The 24,605-nt window shown below is 38.8% G+C and overlaps 1 protein-coding gene across 1 annotated transcript in view; it reads left to right on the plus strand.

The window, feature by feature from the left end:
* csmd3b (CUB and Sushi multiple domains 3b) overlaps positions 1 to 24,605 on the plus strand; it is a 361,413-nt gene that overhangs the window by 221,796 nt on the left and 115,012 nt on the right. The window contains 4 exon segments of the mRNA XM_019350799.2: positions 4,412 to 4,489; positions 8,403 to 8,490; positions 8,632 to 8,756; positions 19,051 to 19,172. Of these exon segments, the coding sequence (XP_019206344.2) occupies positions 4,412 to 4,489; positions 8,403 to 8,490; positions 8,632 to 8,756; positions 19,051 to 19,172 (413 nt within the window).

The raw sequence follows: 24,605 nt of genomic DNA on the forward strand, positions 1-24,605 counted from the left end.
GTCAATCAGTACAAAAGAAACTCCAGTCAACCCGTGGTGCAGAAACATTAGTCAACTCTAGCAGTGAAACAGTATACCCCTCAGGGAGGTTGACATATTTGATATTGTTGACTGCATGGTACCTTTGATATAACTCAACAGTGTCTCAAACCTGCTCGTGATCAAGTGCACACATCTTGAAATTCTAAGTGTTCTGCATAATTACAGCCAAGGAAGAGGAGAGCATTTAGCACATGTAAAGCGTACAATTTGGTTTTTGTGTAAATAAATCCCCAAATCCTTTTTCTTGTCAGCCTTAGCTTAAGAACCATTAGTCAAACTGAGTACAGAGACACTGCTGGCCTCAGGGGGATCATATGAGCTCATAAATCTATGAACTACTCCTTAATCATCTTTTATATTATTGTGGGAGCTTGCATTTTACCAGTGCTGGCTTTCATTATTGAGTTGGTGTTCTGCTGTTCCTGTATCAAAATGGCTGTTAGCACTGGGGTCATTACTGTAAGGCTAGCTAGGAATGTACTTTGTTGAATTAATGTGAGTTGTTTGCGTAGACACACTCTGGTGATGTTATAGTATTGCTCATCTGTGGTTACAAAATAGCAATTCTACTGTACTGATAATCATTCACGTCTTCTAATTACGCTCCCTAATTGCGCATATTCAAATTATTATTAACTAGGTGTAGGAAGAAGAATATAATCAGCATTACCAACCAACTCTGCCAAATCAATATTTCCATTATTTCCTTGTGCCCAGCTAATACAGGCAAACATGCAGGCCACCTATTTTACTTACTGTGCAATTGCTATAGCTATTAAACATATGAATTCAAATATGTTCTTCACATATATGAAAACGCAGCACTTAAAAATCTTATAAAGTGCATCATTAAATCTAATAATTTCTAATTATAATAGGTACTACTTTAACCTTTCTTGCAGCATAAAGTTTATTTGCTGTGCTTTTCACAGGCGCAAAGCTCTGTACAGCAACACAGAATAAAAAAGAGTTAAATTATAACTTAAAAATACGCTTAATAGCGACACAAATGCAAGATACAGAAAAGAAAACAACGTTTTATTAAAAAAATTTTTATTTTTTATTAAAAAAAACTTATTTTCACTGCTTTTTAAAGGAGTCCTCAGAGTCAGCAAAGCGTAGTTGGAGTTGGAGACTATTCCAAAGGCTCATTTGTACATGTCAGCTACATCACCTATTTGACTTTTTATTCAGTGAGTTTTATTTAAAATTCCTCATGTCAGTCTCACATTAACCATGGGAACGTTTGAGTAGAGAAACAAGCACAGATACATCTATGTTATAAATCCTAGCTTTCAGTCTAGACAACGGTAAATGTTTGCTTTCCCATGCAGGTACATTAAAATACCTGAGATGAGCATCTAGTCCAAAAGCTGGTAAATTCAATCAAAGTGTTTGATGCCTATCTGTCTGAATCATTGGCACAGAGACTCTCTCTGCTCCACACTACCAGTTTTAAGAACTACTGTATGAAAAACAGACAGTGTTGTAGGTAACAGACTGGTAATGTTAAAAAAAATGGTGACTCATTGAGCTGGATTCTGCACAAGGTGGCTGTAGCTTTTGGTATTTATTTTTGTTGTGCTCAAGGAATAAAAAAAACAGATTTTAACTTGGGTCTGAAAAGCATCAGGCCCACATCACACCCACACAACATGGTTCAGTTGATTTTTTTCCTTCTCTTTTTTGTATATGTAGCTTCAGCATCTGATTTATTGCTGTGAAACTTAAGCTGAGCTCTTGGTTGTGCTTTTGCTTGTTGAATGTAGTTTTCTTAATATGAAATACTTTACTTCATAAATATGGTTTACATAAATGCATCTGCCCCTTCCATCTGTTGTTTGCAGTAGAGCTGCTGCTTTTAGGCTAGAATATTAACATGGGCGTATTTAACTTTGATACATAGTCACACAGGACAGGTTTTATGATGCATATTAACAGGGCTTGATACACTGAATGAATCTGCACAGGCAAAAACAAATTTGACTTTTAACTATTTTTGGCCCAGACTCCTATATTCGGCTGCCAAACCGAAGAGGATGCATTTCAAGCCTGATTGTAAGACTTTGATCTGTTTTGCAACTTCCCCGGTTGTCAAAAGCAGCACGAGTTTGCCAGTTAATGTTCTTAATTCATGACAATCAGGACATTTTCAAACATCAGTTTTATGTGAAGGCAGCAACACCAATTCTGCACTTTTATTGTTTCTTTTCCCTTTTGTGTTTTATACTGTTTATACGACTTTTCTACATCAAATAAGCCACCGAATGTCAGAAAAAGTCGTTAAATCTTTGACGTCATGTCTGTATGCAGTGGAATGGAAAATGTATTCACTTCACTCTCATCATGGTTTCTTGCTAGCCTCATTTTAAAATACAGCTGTTGTTCCAGAATATTTATAAAAAATAATGACTTTGAAATATTAGGAAGAGCGGGGGTTTCATGAAAACACTGCTGATTATATTATATAAATAAAAACTATAAAATCGGCTTTTTATCTAAGTGATAGCTGCTATTATATCAGATATCAAGAACCCCCTCCCACCCCCACCCCCCATCTTAAATAGCTATAAATCTGCTGTCAGGAATAATAAATGAAACTCTTTGTGTAGGTGGATTGCTGTGGAGTCAGTGTTTTTGCATTTATGTATGTGTGGTGCACAGAGGCAGCCCTAAGCAGCTCTGAGACTTCAGTTGCTTGGAGAAGTCTCATTAATGAGAGAATTTATGGCACAAATTGTTCTAAAATGTAAAGGAAAATGGACATTTGTTCGTGATCAGTTTGACAAATTGACACATAATTTAAAAGTCTGTCCTCCAGCAACCTCTTGCCAACCAGTTGCAAACTACATACTTTTCTCTAGCAACCAGTGGTTACATGGGGATCCCTGACTAGTCTTAAGGCCTGTGTGAGGCAGATGTTTAAGTTAAACAACTATTTTAAACCATTTCATCCATCCCATTTTTGTCTGCTGGTGTTTAGACTTAGAGTAATAATGTGTTAATGTGATAACGGTATGAATACAGTATTATTTTTGCCCTGCTTAGAGAATGTATTGACCATATTATCCATATTTTAAGATTAAGTAAGTGCTTAGCATTGATTGTAAATAAGGATTGATATCTCTGACTCTTGGTGTGGATACAACACTATCATTTGGACCACTTGAAATTGACCTGCTGGTAACGTAACACAATAATACATCCCTGGAGCATTGATTTGTAGCACATAAATCAGGATGGACAACACAGACATGTATCACTAACGCATGATATGTTCATGTATCTACATAGAGGATAACATTGGGATTATTGCTGACATAAAATACACATGATGTAATAGAACTGCTTTTAATATAATAGCAGTGATGTATGTGCATATGTGTAATCGTTGTACAGTATAGCATTCGGATAATTGTTGAGCATTAACTCAGTCGCCATTTGTCATCCTTCAGTGGATTAGTCAAGTCTTAATGACAGCAATATCTGTCAGCCGCTCTATCAGACATTCATTAAAGTGATTTGTCACTGTACTTTGTCATTCAGGACAAGATGTATTTGTGTTTTCATTATTTATGTTGATAATGTGTTTATTTATTTAAACAAAGTGGAACAGGAAAGAAAAAAATCACCTCTGAAAGTAGTCAAAATTAGATTAGCATAGTGTTTTCGTTTTGTTACTATTTTATAAAATCACTAATTAACCCATTAATTTGGCTTCTATACCTTGTAATCATATGTTCTAAAATGTACTAATGCACACGCACAACATCGCCAACCTTGCAATCGAATGATGTCACCAGTGTTAGAAAACAGAGCTCATGCCGACAGGGATCCCTCGGTTTGTTCCTTCTTGTCTGGGAGTTACTCTGATTAAAGGAACCATCTATTTTGTAACGTGCCATTATCGGAATGCTTTGATTACAGAGCTGCATCATTGTCCTTTTGATTAAAGCTGCAATTTTCCTTTACCAGCTTTTGTTCAAAATATGATGGGGCTTCCAGCAAAAACAACCTCACTTCTGATGTATGTGAGTGACAGAGAGAGAGAAAGATTAAGCTTCTTATGAACAAAAAATCCTGAATGGTGCTTTTGTTGAACCCATTTCTCCAACTTTCTTTCCCCTTTCGGCTTCTCGCCTTCTCTGCGCCCCCTTAGCTGTCTGTTTCCACCATTTTTTCAAGTTTACTTTGCATTTGTAACTTTCTTTTCTGCTCTGCTCTTCTCTCTCTCAGTTTTGTGAGGGAGAAGAATCTGCCATTTAAAAGAAAGAAAAAATCATTTTTTTAGGTCAAAAATTTTTTTCCCCACTTTATCCAATCTGTTCTGATTTTCCTTCTCTTTTCTGTATTCTGTTCTCCTCTGCAGTGAAGCGATCAGTAGATTTTAAATCGCGGGGCGTTAAATTATTCCCTGGCAAAGACTCCAGCAACAAGTTTTCAATATGTGAGTTCACATCTTAATGTCCCTTTGGCTAATGAACTAACTTGCAATGGCTTGGTTAGCTTGGACTGGCTTTTTATGTTTGTTTTTAATTTGGTTTTACTTTTGTTAAGTTTGTCTCTTAATAAGGGCTATTATGTTCAACACATTTGTGCTTCTTATTATTAGTAATCCAAAATTAATGTTGTCTCTTATTTATTAAATGACATTTAATTGCAACAATTTACAAAAGCATAATGCTGAAATTGACTACTGATGTGAAAATGAGACCTTTTTAAACTCACAAATGTGTTGGAAAGCCTTTACGAGAGCCGTGCTTTTGTGTTCTGCTTGACTGCTGCGTGTTTTTGTTGTTTGATATTTTGTATATGCATTTTGGTCATGCTGTCCCACTTCTTCATTGCTTGCTTTGATATAGTTAATCATTGCTTGTTCTGATAAGTTTAATCATGGTTTGTTTTGGTCTTGCTTTAGGCTCAAGGAATGTGAATCAGCTGTAGTTAATATTGTTTACCGCCCACTCCTGCCTCTTCTTCTCTTCTCTTCTCTTCTCTTCTCTTCTCTTCTCTTCTCTTCTCTTCTCTTCTCTTCTCTTCTCTTCTCTTCTCTTCTCTCACAGCCTGCAAACCTTTATAAATGAATCATTGAGGTCTCAAACCCATTGTTGGGTTTATAAAAAATCTCTCAAGACAATTTCATGTATTTCTGCACTTTATAAAATGTATTATGTCATAAAGTGTGATGACTTATTACCTTTTACATTTGGTGGGAAAGTAAACTTCCGTTACATATTTCAGTCTATATCTAGAACCTTTCCAAAATAACAAGGATGCACTCATAATAAGTACAACAGCTTCCCTGTTAATGTAGTGCACTTTTTTGGTGGGCAGCCACAGTTCCTTCTGACTTGAAATACCCACATATAAGAATAAGTCACCTTGGAAACTAACACAATAGGCATCCTGAAGGGAACCTGAAGGGAACTGTGGTTCCTTTGTCATTTCATCCACTGTAATACCAATTTGGCCATATGGATTACATTTTTCTCTACAATTATAACTTTCAACATTCTATGAATATGCACAAAAAGCAGAGCTATTACCAGCAAATAGAGCTCAGTAACTATGTTTCACTTTTCAACATTTAACTTGATACATAGATTTATTTTTTATGTAAGTCCAACTTTCTTTCACACTTCTTTACTATAGCGTCTCTATTCGGTCTTCTCATCTCACATCACACACGTACGCACAGACATTATGCAACTCTTTGAAGGTTAGTTATCTGTGTGCTATAATGGTGTTGATGGTTATATACTTTTATGTTTGCCACCTAGTTTAAACACCCCGCATGCACTCACAAATATGCAGATGAAGGTTCAAAGTCATGCATTTTTTTGCACAGTATAAGGACATGAGTATATAAGTGCACATAAGTGTTAATACGAGAGCGAGAGACTAATACCGTACGTGCAAAAACACCAAGATGATGGCCTTGCTTCTTGTTAATTAGTTTGCATGATTGGTAATTATAAATTTTTAAACATCACTGATTTTTTTGCTCGTTTTCCTTATTTGCTTGCGTTTATGTGATTGTATGTTTGTGTGTAATTGCCTTAAATACTGTATGAGCTGATGGGGAGGCGATGTTCTGAGCTAGGCACAGCGTGGTGGCTCGGGACATCGCGGATCCATCAGTTTCCTTGACAGGTTGGAGAGCCATGGTCGAGGTTTGATTCTACACATATGAATGTGTACTGTATGTTAATTAGTCTGGCTCTGACTGGTTCAGATGCTAATTTGTTCTTCTCTAACTGGTTTAACTCGTCAGTGAAGCATTAAGCCTGTCTGTGTGTCAGTCTGTGCCCATGTACACATGCGTGTATGTGCATGTATGTATATGTTTGTGGGTTCACTTTTGTGGGCTTTGTGTGTTTGTCTGTGTGTACACAGAACTGATACTGTAACCAGTCCCTCTGTTGTACTGTTAATAGTCCAGATGGTCAAATTAGCCGCTCCAACAAAGCAACAAAGTATCTACTCTAACAAATCCACACACACAGAGCCGCACACCAACCACCTGCTGGGTTTGTTGATACAGACTACACATGTACATACATGTTAGCCAGATAGCCCAGACAGCCTGGGTGGGAAGGTGTTTATGTGAAAACAGAAATGGGCAGTATTATCACTTGGCCAGTGTTTGTCACACCTAATTGGGTTGTCTGGCTTTTGCGGGGGGGTTAAGATAAGAGAAAAGTTTGGTTTGGTTTTTTTTATCAGTTTTCACCAGCAATTGTCTTACAACAAGAGTCAGAGCAGAACACTAAAAAAAACCCAGAAAGTATCTTAAACAACGCGGCAAGGGAGTTTTAATTCCAAAACAGTGAGACTAGTCGACTTTGTAAGCCTTCTTCAATAAAAAAGCTTGTTTAAATTTCTTGCGAATTCAGGAAATTTTCTTTTTTTTAACCTGTGTTTATTGCAAAGAGCCTTTCTTAAGATGAGGGGAATGCTGACTAATTAGAGCAGCAAAACATATACACATATACACACAAGACCACATAAATAAAAAACAAAACCACAACATGCAAAGTTAAAAAAAGATAATTATTTTGATATTATATTCATCATCCAAATAACACAAATAGAATTATGTTCTTCCACTCGTAATTTAATCATCCTAATGAAATTAGTAATCAAGAGAACAGTGCCGCACTGTTGTCTACTTGATGCTTTAAAAATAAGCTGATTATTATACCACACTAAACTATTATTCCCTCTAAATTGAATATCAGTCCTTGCATTTGAATATCAAAATACACCACGGGCTGTTTTATTTGCTCTATAGCCGAAATAAATAAGCACACCAGGCTGATTTCTGCCTCTAGTAATATTCTGCTGACACTAGACATTAGGAAAGGATGACAGACTGGGAAGAAGAAGAAAAAAAAATCACTCAAAAATCCTCAGAGGGGCCTAATTCTGTATTCACTGGTCTGAATGAAAAACTGCAAGAAACTCAAGGGTAATTTGAATAAGTTTACCCTCACCCTGATCTCATTAAGGAAATATCCTCTCACGTGGGTCGAAATAGAACATCAATGGAATGCAGCTCATTAAGATACCGTATTACTACTAATACTTTTTGTTTTGTTGCGACGTACCAGAAGCGGCTCCATGGCACGTTTGTCCCTTATTTTGGGACAAACTCAGCCCACAAATACACAAAAGAAACCAAAGAAAATGATTAAAAAACTGAAAAAAATGTAAAGATTGAATATAAAGGAAAAACAGCAATGAGCACTCAGTGCAACAGCAGTCTTGTAATTAAAGAGAGATACTGAGTAAAGATGCATCCTGTCAGATCCACGTTTGTCCTGATGTTGCAGTCTGAAAGTGTTTGTGCAGTCCTGTCTGTTGTCTCTGTTCTACCTCTGTGATGTTTGGAGGGTTACTGTCAAGATTAGCTCGTCTGTGAGAGAATTAAGATCGTGTCTGAAGTGCTGTGTCATCCTTTTCAGCCCACCCCACCATCTAGCCTGTCTGTTAGGCTATCTCCTGGTCTAACTTTTTTTTTGTCTTTCACTGCTGATCGTAAAGCGAATGAGTGATAAGGCAGGCAGATTTCCTAAGCTAAAACTAAAGGCACCCTCGCATCTGTCATTCAGAGGAATGACAGATGCGAGGGCGCACTGAAGCAGTACCATGTTGATTTGATGGTAAATTTCGAATTACAGTGTATTTATGTGAGCATAAAAATGAAAGAGTTTCATAATGTACAGCAGTCAGAAAACAAAACCTTTACTTCAGAGAAAGATTGCTCGTGGAATCCAGCGAACCAAATACTTCTTTACTGTCTGTCTTTATCTAAAGCGTGTGTCCTCGGCTCTCCACCTGTCTGTCTCTCTGTGTAGTAAATGAAGGCGGTGTGAGACAGGCTTCTAACTCCTGCCCAGACCCAGGAGAGCCAGAGAATGGAAAACGCCATGGCAATGACTTCAGGTACAATTGAAAAACACTGGCGTAGTTGCTTTTTAACAGAAATGCACATCTGTACAGAATATTTGCAGCATAAACATTTTATACCTGTGTTTCTTTTTTTTCTTACACTATGTTATGTGTGGCTTTTTTCATTTTGCATAGCATTGGGAGTGTGGTGCACTTTAGCTGCGGAGAAGACTATGTTCTACAGGGCAGCAAAAGTATCAGCTGCCAGAGAGTGGCAGAAGTGTTTGCAGCATGGAGTGACCACAGACCTGTCTGCAAAGGTAAGAAATGCCTTCCTCGTGTACCCACACCAGCATATACATCACAGGTACACATATAGAAATCTGCTGTAATCACAAATCTGAAATAAGAAACTAACTAAAGCTAACTGTCCATGGGTGACTCCATGTGCATGTGCATGTGCAACTGTGGTCAGTCAGTTACCTTGGCTTATCATCAGTTTGAGTTGAACAGGGCTGAGTTTACAGTGGAACGAAAATCCCATTACTGTTTCAAGCCGTTAGCTATAAAATTATGAAACAAAACAAAGTATAATCCAATGTTTGCAGTGTAGCGACTCAGTAACATGCTACGGCTGTATGCTTTCATCAGGGGAGCTATGATAGTGATTGTTCAGGACCTCAAATGAAGTAAACACAGTAGAGTGTAAACACTCCTCTACACAAGCAGCAGATCTGATCTCAATTAAAATAGCACACAAATAAAAAAAACAATTACCACTACAATTTTTTTTTAGGTGACACAAGTTATGCAATCACTCTGCATATGGTTACATAAGTGACTACAGACTTTAATCATTGACCTGATTGAGAATTTTCGATTTTCTTTTTCTGGATTTTTTTTAACGTTTGCTACTGTTATAGATTCATAATTACAACACACACACACACACACACACACACACACACACAAAGACGGAAAGAGGGAGACAGAGAGAGAGGGCGTCTGTCATGTTAAATGCCAAAGTCGTTTGTCATGTCTTCCTTCACTTGGCTTCAGCCCGTGGCTGGAGACACATACTTTAACATAAAAACCAATATTCACTGGGCACACACCCGCACGGGTGTGTGTGGGCATGCATGTGTGTGTGAGAGTGGAATATTCGAACCTCTAACTAATAATCACTAACATACAGACACAAAAGGAGCTAAGAAGTGGGGGCAGATAAATCGAAAAAGTGGAGAAAGAGGGTAGAGAAAAGCTGGAAAATGTCACACCTACTTTAGGCTGAAATCACAGTCTCGCTGGAATTAAAACTTACTGAATCCAACATAAAAAGCAGCATATAAACAGTTACATTTTGGGCAAAAGGTGAGTTGCACCGTAGCGTTCAGGAGGGATGAGGTGTCTTGCTCAGAGATACCTGAGCAGGACCTCCAGGTGTTAGCCAGCTGTTGGTCGTGGTCTCTTGCCCGCTGGTTAAAGGACACCATCTGAACTCGTGCCTCGACTTCAGCCTCAGGTTTCTCTTGTGAACCAAACACGGGAAATGACCATCATTAAGGTTTTTGTTACTGAGTGAGCACAGATCCTTTTTAAGCAGGCAGAATATATCATGTATAACTTGTTGGTTCCCACCAATCAGCCTTATTACCATCTAACCCATTTTTAGAGATATTACAGTGCTAATACCTTTTGATTGGCTCTTTATAATCATTAATAGCTAACAGGGAGTCATTATCACTAAATATTTTTTAATGAGCAATTAAATACAGCTACTGACATTAAGCCAATCAAGCCTTACATTTACCTGCATGTGATGATGGGCTAAAGTCTCCCCAAAGGATGACTGCCAATGACATTTAAGTCACTGGTGTTGTCCCTCGGAGCAGTGAGTGGTTAAAAGGGATGACCTCTATCACTGGGAAACAGAGCCATTCGTCAGCAGGGATATTTGCAGGAAAAGCGTGTGGGCAGAGTGAGACATTTCCGCAGAGCTGCTGTAACTTCAGAGCAGCAGGTGTGCATTGTTAAAGCTCTGGTGGATATAATACACAGTAAAAAAAAAAAGAAGAAGAAGAAGAAGAAGAAAAGAAATACAGAAAAAAACAACCATGAACAACTTTTTGACAAAGCCGTGACAGAGTGCACCATCCTGTTTCGTGCCTGTTGCTAAGTAACTAGTCATTTTTTTGCCAGTTGATCTTTGTTGTTTTAAGTGTTTCACAATGGAGGGCACTGTTACTCCAACATTGTCCCCACCTATAGGCTGTTTAAAAGCAGTTCTTGCCACCTTATGTTCAGAGGCAAACAATAGGAACAGTTATGTTTAATGGTCACCATTCTGTAGATTATGTCTGACAAATGTACCTTTAATCATAGGTGATACTGAATGACCCACTACGAGTGCTGATTGTGACTGTAATATTGTTAAAAACGGGTGGCAGAACTTTTCTGTGGCACTACTCCTCCCAGTACTGCTGTGCGTAACTGTTATCCAACGTGTGTCTCTCCGGCATTGCTGAAGCGGTGAAACGGAAAGGCGTCCATCTTCAAAAGTTCCGTAAATCCGAGAAAACCCACAGTGAGGTTGTTTGAAGGACAAGGTGCGTGTAATACGAGAATCACATCTTTCTGACAACAATGCTGAGGCTTATTTTGAGCTATATGCCAGGATCACAGGAAATAAACACTAACCACAATACTCTGCAACTGTAAACATGTTACATATACATTAAAAGCTTGAAATAGGGTATTTTGTTGGCTTAGCTGAAAAGCAGGCAGAAGAATGTAGAGACTTCTGCTCCATCTATAAAGCTATTCAAAAAGAATCCCTCACAGACGAAAATCTAATATTGAAATTCTGTACCTTTCTCGCTTGCCTTAAAGGCAAAGGCAGGTTCATCTTGAGCTAATAGACTGAGAGCAGAATCACCTTTTCTGTTGTCTAGAAGTGGTCTGTTACTATCATCATTATTTGATACCTTTTTATTTTCTACCTTTGGCAGACTCCTTTTTTAACAGTCAGTAGCAGTGCAGCAGTAGGTGCTATATCAAAGAATATGGGGATTCTCTGGGCCTGTTACACTGAATACAGGTTCATGTGTGACTGCTTCATTTTGGTTCAGTTTTAGTTCTAGTGGAGATGTTTTCTCCATGTCTTCACCGCCAACCAGTTGCGGCAGATGGCTGCTCCTGTCTAAGCCTGTTTCTTCCTGTGGTTTCTTCCTCTTAAAAGGGATTTTTTTCTTCCCACTGCTGCCAATGACTTGGTCATACGTGGACATATGATTGTTGGGGTTTTCTCCGTGTTATTGTAGGGTCTTACCTCACAATACAAAGCACCTTGAGGCAGCTGTTGTTGGTGCTATATAAATTAAAAAGTGGCAAGAGGATCAGGAGGAGGAGCTCGAGTGGGTCTGCATTGTTAATAAAAGGGCTAAAATGACAACAGCTGTAGTGATGATGTGTTTTTTTAGGTGATGGTTGTCAAGGTATGAACAATCAGCTTACTTTATTTTGTGTATCATTTGTTTCTAATTGTGATTGAAATTCTTTATCCTTCATGGTGAGAAAAAAATTGTTACAGTGTTACAACTTCAGTAACATTATACAATGAACTATTTTTTTTTATTACAGCCAGTCAAAGGATAGTGTGAGCTGGCCACAAAGTCAAGCACAGTCCAGCTGATAACAGTTGATTTCACCGCCTGTGGCATTAGCAAGCCACTTTGCAACCCACATCCACCCGAGCCCCTCCTTTCAGTCTTGATTCTGTCTTAATGAGTGTCACATCTGATCTGTTACGGACCAGGAGATCTTTCTGCTGCTCTCGCTGCATCCAGCTTTGTACATATGTGCGTGGAATGGCAAGGAGGTCCCAGAACAGAGCCATCCAGCTAAATATAAACTACTGCAGATGGAAATAACAATCTTGTTTTGACTACAGTGCTCCTAAGTGGACTATATTTCTCTGTAGTAAAGTGAATACTCTAAACAACTGTGTAAACATGCAATTCGTGTGAGTTACAACTCCAGCAGAAAATCATCGAAAATTGAGTTCATATTCTGATAAACAAATTAATCTGTTAGGTTACCAACAGTGTTTGAAGAGATTCTCTGAGGTGGTGGAAATTCCAATTAAATTTTATTAAAAAATGCACCAGCCAACCAAAAAAAATCAGGCTCCAAATATATAAACACCGCCCCTGCACTGCTCTCCACTTTGGCACCAGTGTATTCATTTTAAGCCACGCAATTATGAAACAGATGCAGGTGCAAAAATTTGTACTTGATCCCAATGAAAATGGCCCTATGCCTCTGTTTGCACCTCCGCTGGCAAAGGTCTGAAAGACAGTTCAACAGGTAAGCAAGTAAACATTTGAACCTCACGAAGAAAAATGTCCCTCTTTAGGTTACTTTATTTCATCGTGTTGAACAAACTGGTGTGAGATAAGGGCCGTGTTTAACTGAACACAGCTCAGATTTGACCTTTACAGCCAACCAGCCAATAGCTAAAGTGGAAACTCATGAATAACATTGAGAGAGGCAATCTGTCAGGAAGCATCAAGCCAGCTGACTTATTAAAGGGTCACTTCTGTCAAACACTTAAATACAGCTAAATGTCTCTTTTGGAACATTATGTGGAAAATAAAGTGGTTGCAGAAATCTGCTCTCAGTATACCAACAATATAACCACCAGAAAGAGGTTGATAGATATATATTTAAAAAAACAACAACAACAACTGCAAGATGGACACAGAACAGTAATCAGTTTATTAGATACAAAAGAACAAATACAAAACCAAATAAAAAAAGTATAAAATAAACCATCAAACTGCAATGTCCCTCTGTCCACCACTTTATGAGAGAAAGAGAGAGAAAGACAGAGAGAAAGAGGGAGTCAGTCCATGTGGCACCTTGATTAATGGACAGATGGCAAGGCCACTGAGCCAACTCTTTCTCTCTGTCTCTGTGTGTGTGAACTCCAGGGGTGTTCAGTTGATCTGCCTGAATATACTGACTCAATGAAGGGTGCTATATATCAGCTGGATAGACACAGACTCACATGCGCATATGTTGATTTCCAATAATAGAGAAGAAAAGGGGAGAAACCATAATGCGCAGGCATTGCTCTGTATGTGTGTGTTTTTTTTCTGTGTGCGTTAGTGTCTGTGTCTACCCAATTTTTTGTGTGTGTACCCATTAAAGCTCCAACCAGAACGAGGGCCTGTGGAACACTGTGTTCCAGCTTAATGATGTCATCAATCATTGTCTGTGTCCATTGGTCAATCTATCTGCTCCTGTAGGCAGCCTGTTAAAAGAGACAGTTTGACCATCCCGCAGAAACTTCTGATCTCTAATCTGACTCAAACCTGATACAGATACAGCTTTTAAAAAATCGAATTTATACTCAAATTTGATAGATTTCTTAGTTGAGTAAAAACACTTCCAAATTGAAGTTTTTCCTTTTTTTCAATAAGAAAATGATTCTGATTCTTTCCATGAAAAACAATTGAGAAGTTTGTTTTAGATTAACTGTGTCCTTGGTCAACAATGTCAACAATTAATCAAGTCACATTTACTTTACTAAGAAATTAGCTTTAGTCAGGATGTTTCCTCAGTTATCATAATCTAATTCGTAATCTTTATCTCATTATTAGGAAGAATTGAACTGTCTTGAATCTGTTCAGCTTTTCTTAACATGCTCAGCTCAGTATCAAATACTGGCACTGGTAATTTGGATTTTAGGCCTAGATAACAGTCAATGACCTTGGACGAATGTGTATTGTCCATTTGGTTGGCAAATGGCTGTTGGAGGTTGCTGGCTGCCGATAGGTGAAACTGGTCACAAGAGTGCAATGCACCAAAAACTACCATGCCATTGCTTTGAACACTAGCAGATTCCTGCAGTTATGTTTTGTCATGTTTTGCATGGAAGATACCAACTTGTCAGTAAAGATTCGCTAACTAGTTGATGAGCATTAGTGAATCCTGAAAAAGTGTTACACGAACCAGTTCACTTTCATAGTAAAAGTTGTGCCTTACTGCTGCAACCAGCATGTTTCAAAATCTCTGTTTCGCACTAGTTATAGTTTTAATGTCTCTCCACAACCATTGGCATGTGTTTACAGACAGGTAGATATCTTTCATGTAAACTACAGGCAACCATTAATCTGCCAGCAACCAAAGTAATCACAAGTTTTTCAGTATTACCTCTTTGTGACCACTCTTTGCATTCTTTGCTTGTCGAGATTAAAGGGACCCACAAAGACTGAGAACAGCATCCCAACCTTCACTTAATGACTTGTTAAATGTTTAATGCTGCAGGCAGCTGATGTCATGGGGATACTGTCTTTTTACTGACAACAAGTCTTGAGGCAGCCGCGATAGCTCACAGGTAGAACACAGGTAAGACGCTTGTAAGCAATTTATGATGGACAGTGACTGGTTCCTGAGATCAAAGCTCAGTGTCCTTTGGCACTCCATAGTAAAAAGTTTACTTTAAACTGCCCGTGCACAATATGTAAGCCAAACTAATAGAAATTTAATGGTAAAGGTATAATTGTAAAAAAAATCTGATTTGATATCTGATTTGGTTGTACTTTCTGTGTGACTTCTTTCTCATCCATTGCTCTTTATACTCTCTTGCTGAGGTGCAGTGAGGTAGAGGGCCAGGCAGATAATTTGGAACTCTTAAGGGTTAAGTGTCCTTGGTATGCTTCAGCAGGTATAGCAGTATGGATGATTGAAGCTAAGCTTCCACTGTGGGGACGATTCACTAACCACAAAGGCCACCCTGCTGAGAAAGCAGTTATAGACCTTGAGTGTAAGGCAAATCAGTCTGGAGGAAGCTCTTTTGAGTCAAAATATTGTGAAGCTAAACAGTATTAAAATTCAAAAACATTCTCAGAGCAATGTTCCCAGTGCTTATGGGGCGCGTCAGTTATGCTCTGAATCCATAAAACAAAACTTTGGAGAGATGTTTGCAAGGGCATTGGAGCTACACTATAGACTTTGGCAATGTGTTTCTTGCCTGGAACACCATTTAATTTTGGTTCACATCCCAATGGTTTATGTGGGTAAGCGTGTTTGTCTAAGTGTGATAGAGTGAGAGACAGAAAAAGAGAGGGAGAGTCCTGGGGGATTCTGCTTGATCTGAAAATATAAACACAAAGTGCATATGTTGTTACACACACACGTGCACACACACACACTCCGTACTATTCCTGCCTAAAGCATTTACTTAACCACGCTCTTGATTTCAGCAATATGCATTTATCATCACTTTTTTCTTCTTTTTAATTTGATCTGCAGTTCATTATCGCTTCAATGAGAGTGTGGCTCTTTTGGCTTTAAACCCTGTATACTGTGTGCCAGCATAAATAATTATGAGAGGAAGAGAAAGCGATACAGAAAAACAGAGACACACACTGACGAGCATTACAATTGTGCTATTATAAATACATGTCAGATGTCTTCAATCCAGCATACTGTGTGTATGTTAACCGTGGGTCAAATGACAAATGTGTTTTCTAAATAATGAAACATTTGAAATTAAAAACCCAGATATCTCTAGAAACCAGTTCTGTAACTTCACGAGGTTTTAGCCACATTAAGCTCAGACACACTGGCAGGTGATATGGTTTCTGTTTGCCAGGAATTTAATTAGATTTCTGATGGCTTGGTAAAACTGTTTTACATAAAAATATATGAATATGTATAAATAGAAATTTGTATTTCAAATAAAATTATTTTTTGATACCTATATTCTACAAAACTGACTCCAGATCCGAAAGCTAAGATGCCAACCTCATACACACATATGCTGCAATGGTTTCCACTGCCCATTTCTCACCTGTGGATCCAAAACTCTGGGTGCAGACCTACTTCAAAGCAGCCATTCTGGCACAAAATAGCAGGTAAACACAGGTGTTAGTAATTGTAATAACGAAAGGTCATTTGTATCATGGTACACAGTTTTAATTAATGTCATTAGTAACATCTGTGTTTACCTACTATTCCATGCAAAAATGGCTGCTTTAAAACAGGTTTATCAGATTGATTTTTATGGACTTTCGGTTCTGTCACACAGACTTTACGGCAAAGAAAGAACCATATCTTTCTCAGGTGTTAGGGAGGTACGAGGAAGAGAGCAATTCGGGATGGTGTTGCTTCATAACTGCAAAATGTTTAAATAACAGTTTGCTGAGTTAGTTTTGTACTGGATGTACTGGAATTTTCTTAATTGAGGTATTGTGAAGAAATTATTATGTCAAATATCAGTTTTAGTTGTTTAAAATATACAGTAAGTGAGTTTTTGTGAGTAACAGTATGGGTTTGTTGTTGTAGCGAGTTAAAAATGGGGGGTGGAGGTGTCATCTTACTTGCTTTAAACTCAACACTGGAAAATAGTTTTATCTACAACAACATGTAAAATGTATATAATCATCATATGGGTCATATTTCAATTATTTACTAGGAACTTAACACATGATGAGACCTTTACAAGACTTTAGTGCGGTAGAAAATATAACAGTTGGCTCTGACAAGTAGTACAAAGTAGTATTAAATGGAAATATATATCAGCACAACGCCCCACTGCCAGGTGAAACTTCCAAAAGACACAGGTAGAGAAAGCAAGAAAAATAGGTATGAAAGGTAATGAAGAGCCACTGAGAGCAAATGATAGAGCGTGATGTAAATCATGAGCTACATTCAATGGCTCATAAAGGGACTAAGACATGAAAATAAAAGACCTGGAGAGACAGACCGAGAGAAAGACGGACAGATGCAGGCTGAGAGACAGATGGAGTTCAGCGTAAGTTATGAGATGTTAGCTCCTCTGGTAATTCTGGTGATAAGTCTCTCTGTGCGCTATTGCTATAGCAACATCATGCCCGTTTTGCTGTGGGCACGGTGATGGGCTGGCCATTCGTTCAGGACACGCTGATTGAGCTGTCAGTGCACTCGCAAACACGAGCTTACACACGAGTCACGAGACATTCAGATAAATCATTTTTCACGCGCAACCCTAGCGTGCACACACGTTCACAAACACACACTTTATCTCTGCATATCTATCGCTGTATAAACTGCTGTGAGCTAAACACTAGAGCAGGTCAGCTGAGGATGCTGTGAGAATTAGAGAAACACGAAACAACTGGGTACGGTCAGGCGGGACTCTTGCAGAGATCTCGTCGACAGTAAGACAGAGAAACAGAAAAGAACTATATAAGGTTGTCTCTAAGGGGTGTTGTACTTGTTCTGACACTCTCTTACAGCACTTCACGGTTACAGTCCATTACACACACACACACACACACACACACACACACACACACACACAAAAGACCCGTAGACAAACATGTTGTGGCTCTTATTCTTTTATTTGTCCCTTTCCTTCATTCTGACCACCGAGTTACAGTCGGGAGTGGGCTTTTGTCTGAGAGTATTTGAAAGTTTCCATTTGTAAGGATCTATATTAACTCAATTATTCTGCAATGCTAGGTGCATTTGTCTCTTGCGCAGTGCGTGTCAATATAAGCTAGGCTGAATACGTACATTTGTCGGCCGCTTCTAAAATGAGACCGTCGTGTTTAAGCGTTGATGCTTATTCTTTTGTTTCAAGGGTTTGTGAGCACGTGCGTGTGTGTGTGTTTGTGTTTGTGCGCCTGTTAACTGTACATATTCTTATGGCCTGCCACTGAACAAACTAATTAAGGAACAAACGGTGCTTCAAACCAACCAGAAAATTACCTCCCAACTCTAACAGGACGACCCAAGGACAGACAAGCAGGTTCTCTATCACATCTAGTCAGAACACAAAGCCTAATAAAGGCTTAGTGGGTTTATCGAACACCTAGCATGTGTCATTTTCAACACTTCACTAAGTGTAACTTCAGCATTAGTGTTGGAGTTTGTAAGGGGTTCCAGCACAGGCACTGACTAAAATAAGTAGTAAATTTCTTTGGCTCAGCAGAGAGAATCTCCACTTTACACTTTCATACCTCTGGTTGACTTTTTTCACCTCTTTTTTTTTTAGTTTCTTTTTTTTAAGACTGTAATTATAACACCTGTAGTAAAGCGAAGTTGTTGACTTTCAGCAAATAACAGGTGAATGTATCTGTCACTCAATACTACTGTTCTAGCTAATCCTGTGGTATTTCACACCCAATAGCTTCCAATTAAGCACTGTTATCCAGGGAGATGTTGCTGGCAATATCAATACCATCTATGTGACCTTCTGTTCCTCTTTCTGTACCTGTCTGCACTTGACTCGTTTCTTCTTTCCCCTTTCTGCTCTTCTCTTTCCTTTCTGTCACAGTACTTCTTCCTTGCATCTCTCAGCTGTGCTAAATTCACTTTAATTGTTCTCTTCTAAACTTCAGCTGTTACCCACAGTTGTTACACTTTTGCTGCAGGCTGTATCCTGAATATGTCTGGCTAAACATCACCTAAATGGTTTAATTATAAAGCTAATTGTCACTCTTTTGTTGTGTGGTGACTCAACAGCCTACAATTACTGCTGCTAATACCAATATTAATGCTTCAGTTGCTTTTAAAACAATGACATTATGGTTTTTTTTGTTTTGTTTTGTTTTCTCTCCACAGTGAAGACTTGTGGCAGTAATCTTCAGGGGCCATCAGGAACCTTTACATCTCCCAACTTCCCAATTCAATATGAGAACAACGCACAGTGTGTGTGGATAATTTCTGCCTCAAATCCCAATAAGGTAAGTCTTCAATTTGATTCTATCGCTGTCAAATTCTCAAATTCAAATTTAGTCTAAGGAGAGATCAATTAATTCCAAAACACATATATCAAAGTGCGTCACTGGTAGTACACAAACTCACTTTAACCATAGAGACATATTGCCTGTGCATGTAGTTATAGAAAAAGTAATAAGTAAAATAGTTCCTACTTTCTAATTGCAGAGTTCATTATAAAGCAATTTAAGTCAGCAAGCACACTTGGAATACATTATTATTATGTGAAGAAGCAATACTTAGTATTGATGCTGTGATTTTTCTCTCTGCATACCCAAGCTAAATTTGGGGAAGACCCGGAGGTTTCAAGTTCCAAAAGTGGAACTTGAAACCTCCGGGTTATAGGTTTGGTGTAATGGGGGCTTATGAAATGTTAAACAAGCAACAGCAGCACCAACACAGCCAGGAGTGAGAAGTGCATGCGAGCTGAAATTCTGCCTTACTGTAAAGAATTAGCGCTATGCAGAAGTATGTGGAGTATTGCAGCCTAGCAGCGCAGCCCAAGTTTCCTTCCTGAACCAGCTTGAAGGTTTCGCTCCATTTGAATTTCATGCATTCGCTTTAATTTTAATTGATATAAATCAGCAGTTCTTACAAGCATTTACAAAGTTGGTTCAGAAACATTTTTGCATAATTGAAATGGGTTGATAATAATTCACGTAGGAGGTGTTGTAAATTATATGCCAGTCAAAGCATGTCCGTATTTGATTCCGTGTGATTGGTTAATCCCGCAAAGGGGCAGACGATAGGTTGGAGGTTAGATGGATATCTGCCATTGGCCGCTTTATGTCCCACGAGATACCTGATTGGTATTCAGACACGCATCCTTATTCGACTCGGGGCTCTGTTGTGACCACTCTGTCGTCAATGGCAACACCTGCGTCAGCACAATAGGGACGAACAAACACATACAGGCGTGTGCACACACACACTTACATATATAACTGCTCAAACACACACTGCATATTGTTTTTGAGACGGGCACACACACACACACACACAGACACGCAGTCACTTTGTTGGTGCTCAGAACCTTTCTGTCTCTCTCTCTCCCCCCCTGCTCTCACACACAGTGCTCTCTGTCACTGCCCAAGGCCTCTGGTTTATGGTCTAGAGCAATACATTCTCTGTTGAAGGCTATACTGTGTAGGTGACAGTTGAAGGCTACAACACTAAGGCCATTTGGACCCTTTGTGTTCCAGGCGTGTGTGTAAATGTGCGACACATGTTAGAGGTGTGAAAATTATTGTATATGTATTGTATGATAAATAATAATGGATATTGCCAAACACGTAAACCTAAATGAAGACGAGATGAAGTAAAGCAGAAAGACATTTTATAGCCCTTTATCTCAAGGGACGTTACAGGCCGTGCCTCATAATGCATTGTAGTGTTCCATGCCACATCACGTACAAGCCATGCACCATCCTAAACATATACAACGTCTTTTATCCCACTACATCATATGTGCTATATGCCATACTGAATCACAGACCACACAGCACCACATGGTACACATGTTTTTTTTATGACACTACATCAAACCAGAGGTCTTCAGGGGATTATATATTTATACAGTATGTGCCATGAAGAGACAGACATCCATTCAGAACAAACCCAATGTTTGTGCATCGAGACGTATACCACACAGACCGCATTCCTGGTAAAAAAAAAAATCTTTTGCCCAAGGAATATTAAACATTATGAGGTAAATACTGTATAACAATACTGCATAGCACAGCAATTTAAATGATCCTAGAGCTGAAGAGCCTTCAAAGTCAGTGCAACAGAGTGGGTTAGATCATAGTGCAAACTGCTGGTATCTCATCCCAAAAACAACTTATTTGCTTTACTTTTATTGACGTGAATATTCAGCTTTAAAACATGAACTAAGCCTAAAATTGACTTCCTCATATTGCAGTCTACCAGTTATCATTAGTTTCTGAAATCTAAGGATGAAACCAGGACCTGTGGTTATATTTCTTTATACAACCACAGGTCCTACCTGTCTTTGAATTTGTCTAATACAGAACATACAGTAGAGACTTGTTAGGTCCAATTAACAAAGCAAGAGAGAAAGAATCGGCCTGGCAAAGACTGACAAATCCTTGTCTGCCTACAACTCTTCTCTCACCTTCATTTATTTTTCATCTGCCTTGGTGAAATGTGTGGACATGTAAAGCTAATAGGATTCAAATTATTAATATTAAAAAAAACTCTCGGTTGTGGATTAATATCTTGTCAGACTTTTTAAATGCTATCAGATAACTGTCATTGCTTTTCATTGTCACCGCTTTGAAGTATATTTTGAAAGTAAAAACAAAAATAATAGCGTTGGTTTATCCGGCAGATCAATTTCAAAGGCATTTAGAAATTTTTAAAAAATACAACAAGGTCTAGAAGATTTTTTTTTGCCAAATAAAACCAAATAATGAAAATGTGATTGAAGTGCAGTCTTCAATTTAAGGGTTCTTACAAAATTTGACATTGCCCCCTATTTTCAGAGGCTCAAAATTAATTGGAGAAACTAGCATAATTTAAAATATAAGGATTATTTTAATACTTGGATGAAAGTCCTTTGCAGTCAGTGGCTGTGTGAAGCCTACAGCCCATGGACATCACCAAATGTGATGTTTCCTCCTGTAAGATGCTCTGCTAGACCTTTGCTGCAGCAATCTTCCACTGCTGCTTATTTGTGGGTCTCTCTGCCCTCAGAAGAACCAAAAAACATGCTTTATCGGGTTGAGATCAGCCCAAGAGCTTCTGCCTTGAAAGCTCTTGAGTCAGTACAGGAACGCTATCTGGTCCGTTTTGCAGATTTTGGCTGAATCAGAGTAGAGAGTGTAGCATGTATCATTAGCAGCTATGCAAGCCCATACTATAATGTCGCCTCCACCATGTTTGACAGGGATTGTGGTGTGCTTTCTGTTATTAGCATTTTCATTCCTTCTCCCCCATTTTTTTCTTTTCATAATCATAGATACAGTTTACAGAGTGATCTTGGTTTCACATGTCTAAAGTTGTGGTTTCAGCCCAGGACAGGCTTAGAGAATTCTACAGTCATCTGCTTTAGTTGCCTTCTGTGGTCTTTCAGGGATTTGAATGTTGCTGAGTGGGCAGGTGCACTTCTTCTTTGTAGAAATGTACTAGATTGTTAATTTAGCCACTTCTTAAGTTTTTTTCCTTTGTCTCTGATGGGTTTGTTTGTCTTATTCAACCCAATGTTAGCCCAAAATCTCTTTGGACCTCGTTCGAAGAATTCCAGTGTAAAGCTACAGATACAAGTTCAACTTTTTTTTTACCTGCTTAATTTGTCATGGAATAATAATAATAATTATTATTATTATCATTTGGCCATTAAAGCTGAAAGTCTTTGCTTCAATCACATCTTTACTATTGGATTTACACATTATAATATAGTGTTTTGGTATTTCACAAAAAAGAGGGTGTTTACTGTATCGCACTGTCAAGAAAGTTGGTAATAATCTACTTTAAACGTTATGTTAAAAAATAAAATAAGTAAAACACACTACCACACTGCACGGGATATTGATCTGCAATTACTGCAGTCACTTTCTCTAGTTAAGGCTGCACTCACAGTTGGTGTTGAGCACATCTCAGTTAGTGTTTGTAAGTTCCCGTTGGTTTAGGAATTCACATTCTGCATGCTTCAGATGTTTAGTGACAACAGGAAATTGCAGATCCAGAGAAGCATCTCGTCGAGTAAAAGGTAATTTACCAGTCCAAAAGCAGGCTTACATATGTCGGGCAGGTGGCAGAGGCAAGCACACAGTTGGGAACTGGCAGGTAAACAACAGGTAATGGGCAAAAATGACTGTGACAGAATGGGAGCAGTGATGATCTGGTGTACTGGCAGTAAAAATCTGTTCTCAATTAGGGAGCTGATGTGGCAACGAGGGGCAACTTAGCAGACAGGGCAGTAGTAGGTTGATCTCAGTATGAGGGAAGGCAACAACAGAAGCCCAAACTCCTTAAAAGAGAGGCCGTGTGAGACTCACAAGAGCAAGAGGGTGTAGCCAGCACAACACGTTCCAAACAAGGGAATAGTCCTGTCTCTACAGCTAGTCGAATATCTCTCTTTTTTTATTACTTCTACACATCTCTGCCTGTTTCAACTTGTACTTTTCCTCTCATTCTTCCTGCCTCTTCCTTCTCTTTGTCTCTTTTTTACACTGCCCACTCTCCTCCTCCTTAACTCCCAGAGGCACTGTCCTCAGAATTACCCAGATTCTTCATTAAAGAGCTCAAGCTGAAACCATCAAATTACTACTGAGAAAGAGAGAATACAGAGAGCGAGGAGGGCACTTGAGGGGAAAAATCTGTTTTTCACTGTTTCCCTCCTATCTCTTTCTCCATTGCGCAAATTCACACAGATTCTCACAGAGGTGCCTTCTCATACTCTGAAGGTAAAGATACATAGTTTCCAAAGCTCTCCCACCCTTCTTCTCTCCCGATCTTTGCAAGCCCCATTCCCTCCATCCTTCTCCTTCTCTGCCTATACACCACCCTCTCTCTCTCAGGTTAAGTGTTAATGGGGTTCTATAGCTCTCTGATGTTATTGCTTCATTTAGTTTTGGCAGAATGAGCCTTTAGAGCCAATTCATTCTCTCCTGTTCTCATTTAACCTTGGGGATGGTAGGACAGCATGCCCATTACTAGACTTCTCTTCTCTTCTCTTCTCTTCTCTTCTCTTCTCTTCTCCTTTTCTGTATTTTCTCCATCATTTGGTTTCCCCTTCTCCTTGAATTTCCATATCCTGCGATATGAGCAAATCAAAACACTTCTTTCTTAATATCACGTGGTCATGATGCAGGAGATTGGATAAAACTCTTCACATACTGTAGGTGCTTAGCTATCTTTTAGTCTTTTCATGACAGCTGGACACACACCTAAACCAGGAGCCTTTTACATTATAAAGTGTGTGCTAGGTTTCTGTGGCCCGATTCACATTTGCATGCACAGTCTAATGCATAACACATGGATACAAGATGACTACTGCAGTGCTGCGATGATGAATATTTAGTTAGCACCCCTATGATAAACACAAAAGAAGTGCATGCAAGGGCATTCAATTCAAAGACAGGAAGGAATTGTTTTAGGTAGATTTTCCATTAATAGTGTAGGCATTAAATTCAAAAATGCCCTGCAGGCTTAAAAAAAATCAGACATACACTGAAGCTAGTAGGCAAAGAGAAAAAAAACACTCCACTGGTTTTCTGTCATTAAAATGGTATGCTTCTGCATCTTCCTGACGGGATGAACAGCATAGCACTTTTAAGGGCTCAGGTTAAAAATGTTAAACATTTATCATAGGAGAACTGTGATTCTAACGCTTTCTATAGTTCAGTAGTTGCATAGCAACAGTAAGGGGCAGGCAC

This window comes from Oreochromis niloticus, linkage group LG22 (assembly GCF_001858045.2).
Source record: "Oreochromis niloticus isolate F11D_XX linkage group LG22, O_niloticus_UMD_NMBU, whole genome shotgun sequence".
NCBI lineage: Eukaryota > Metazoa > Chordata > Actinopteri > Cichliformes > Cichlidae > Oreochromis > Oreochromis niloticus.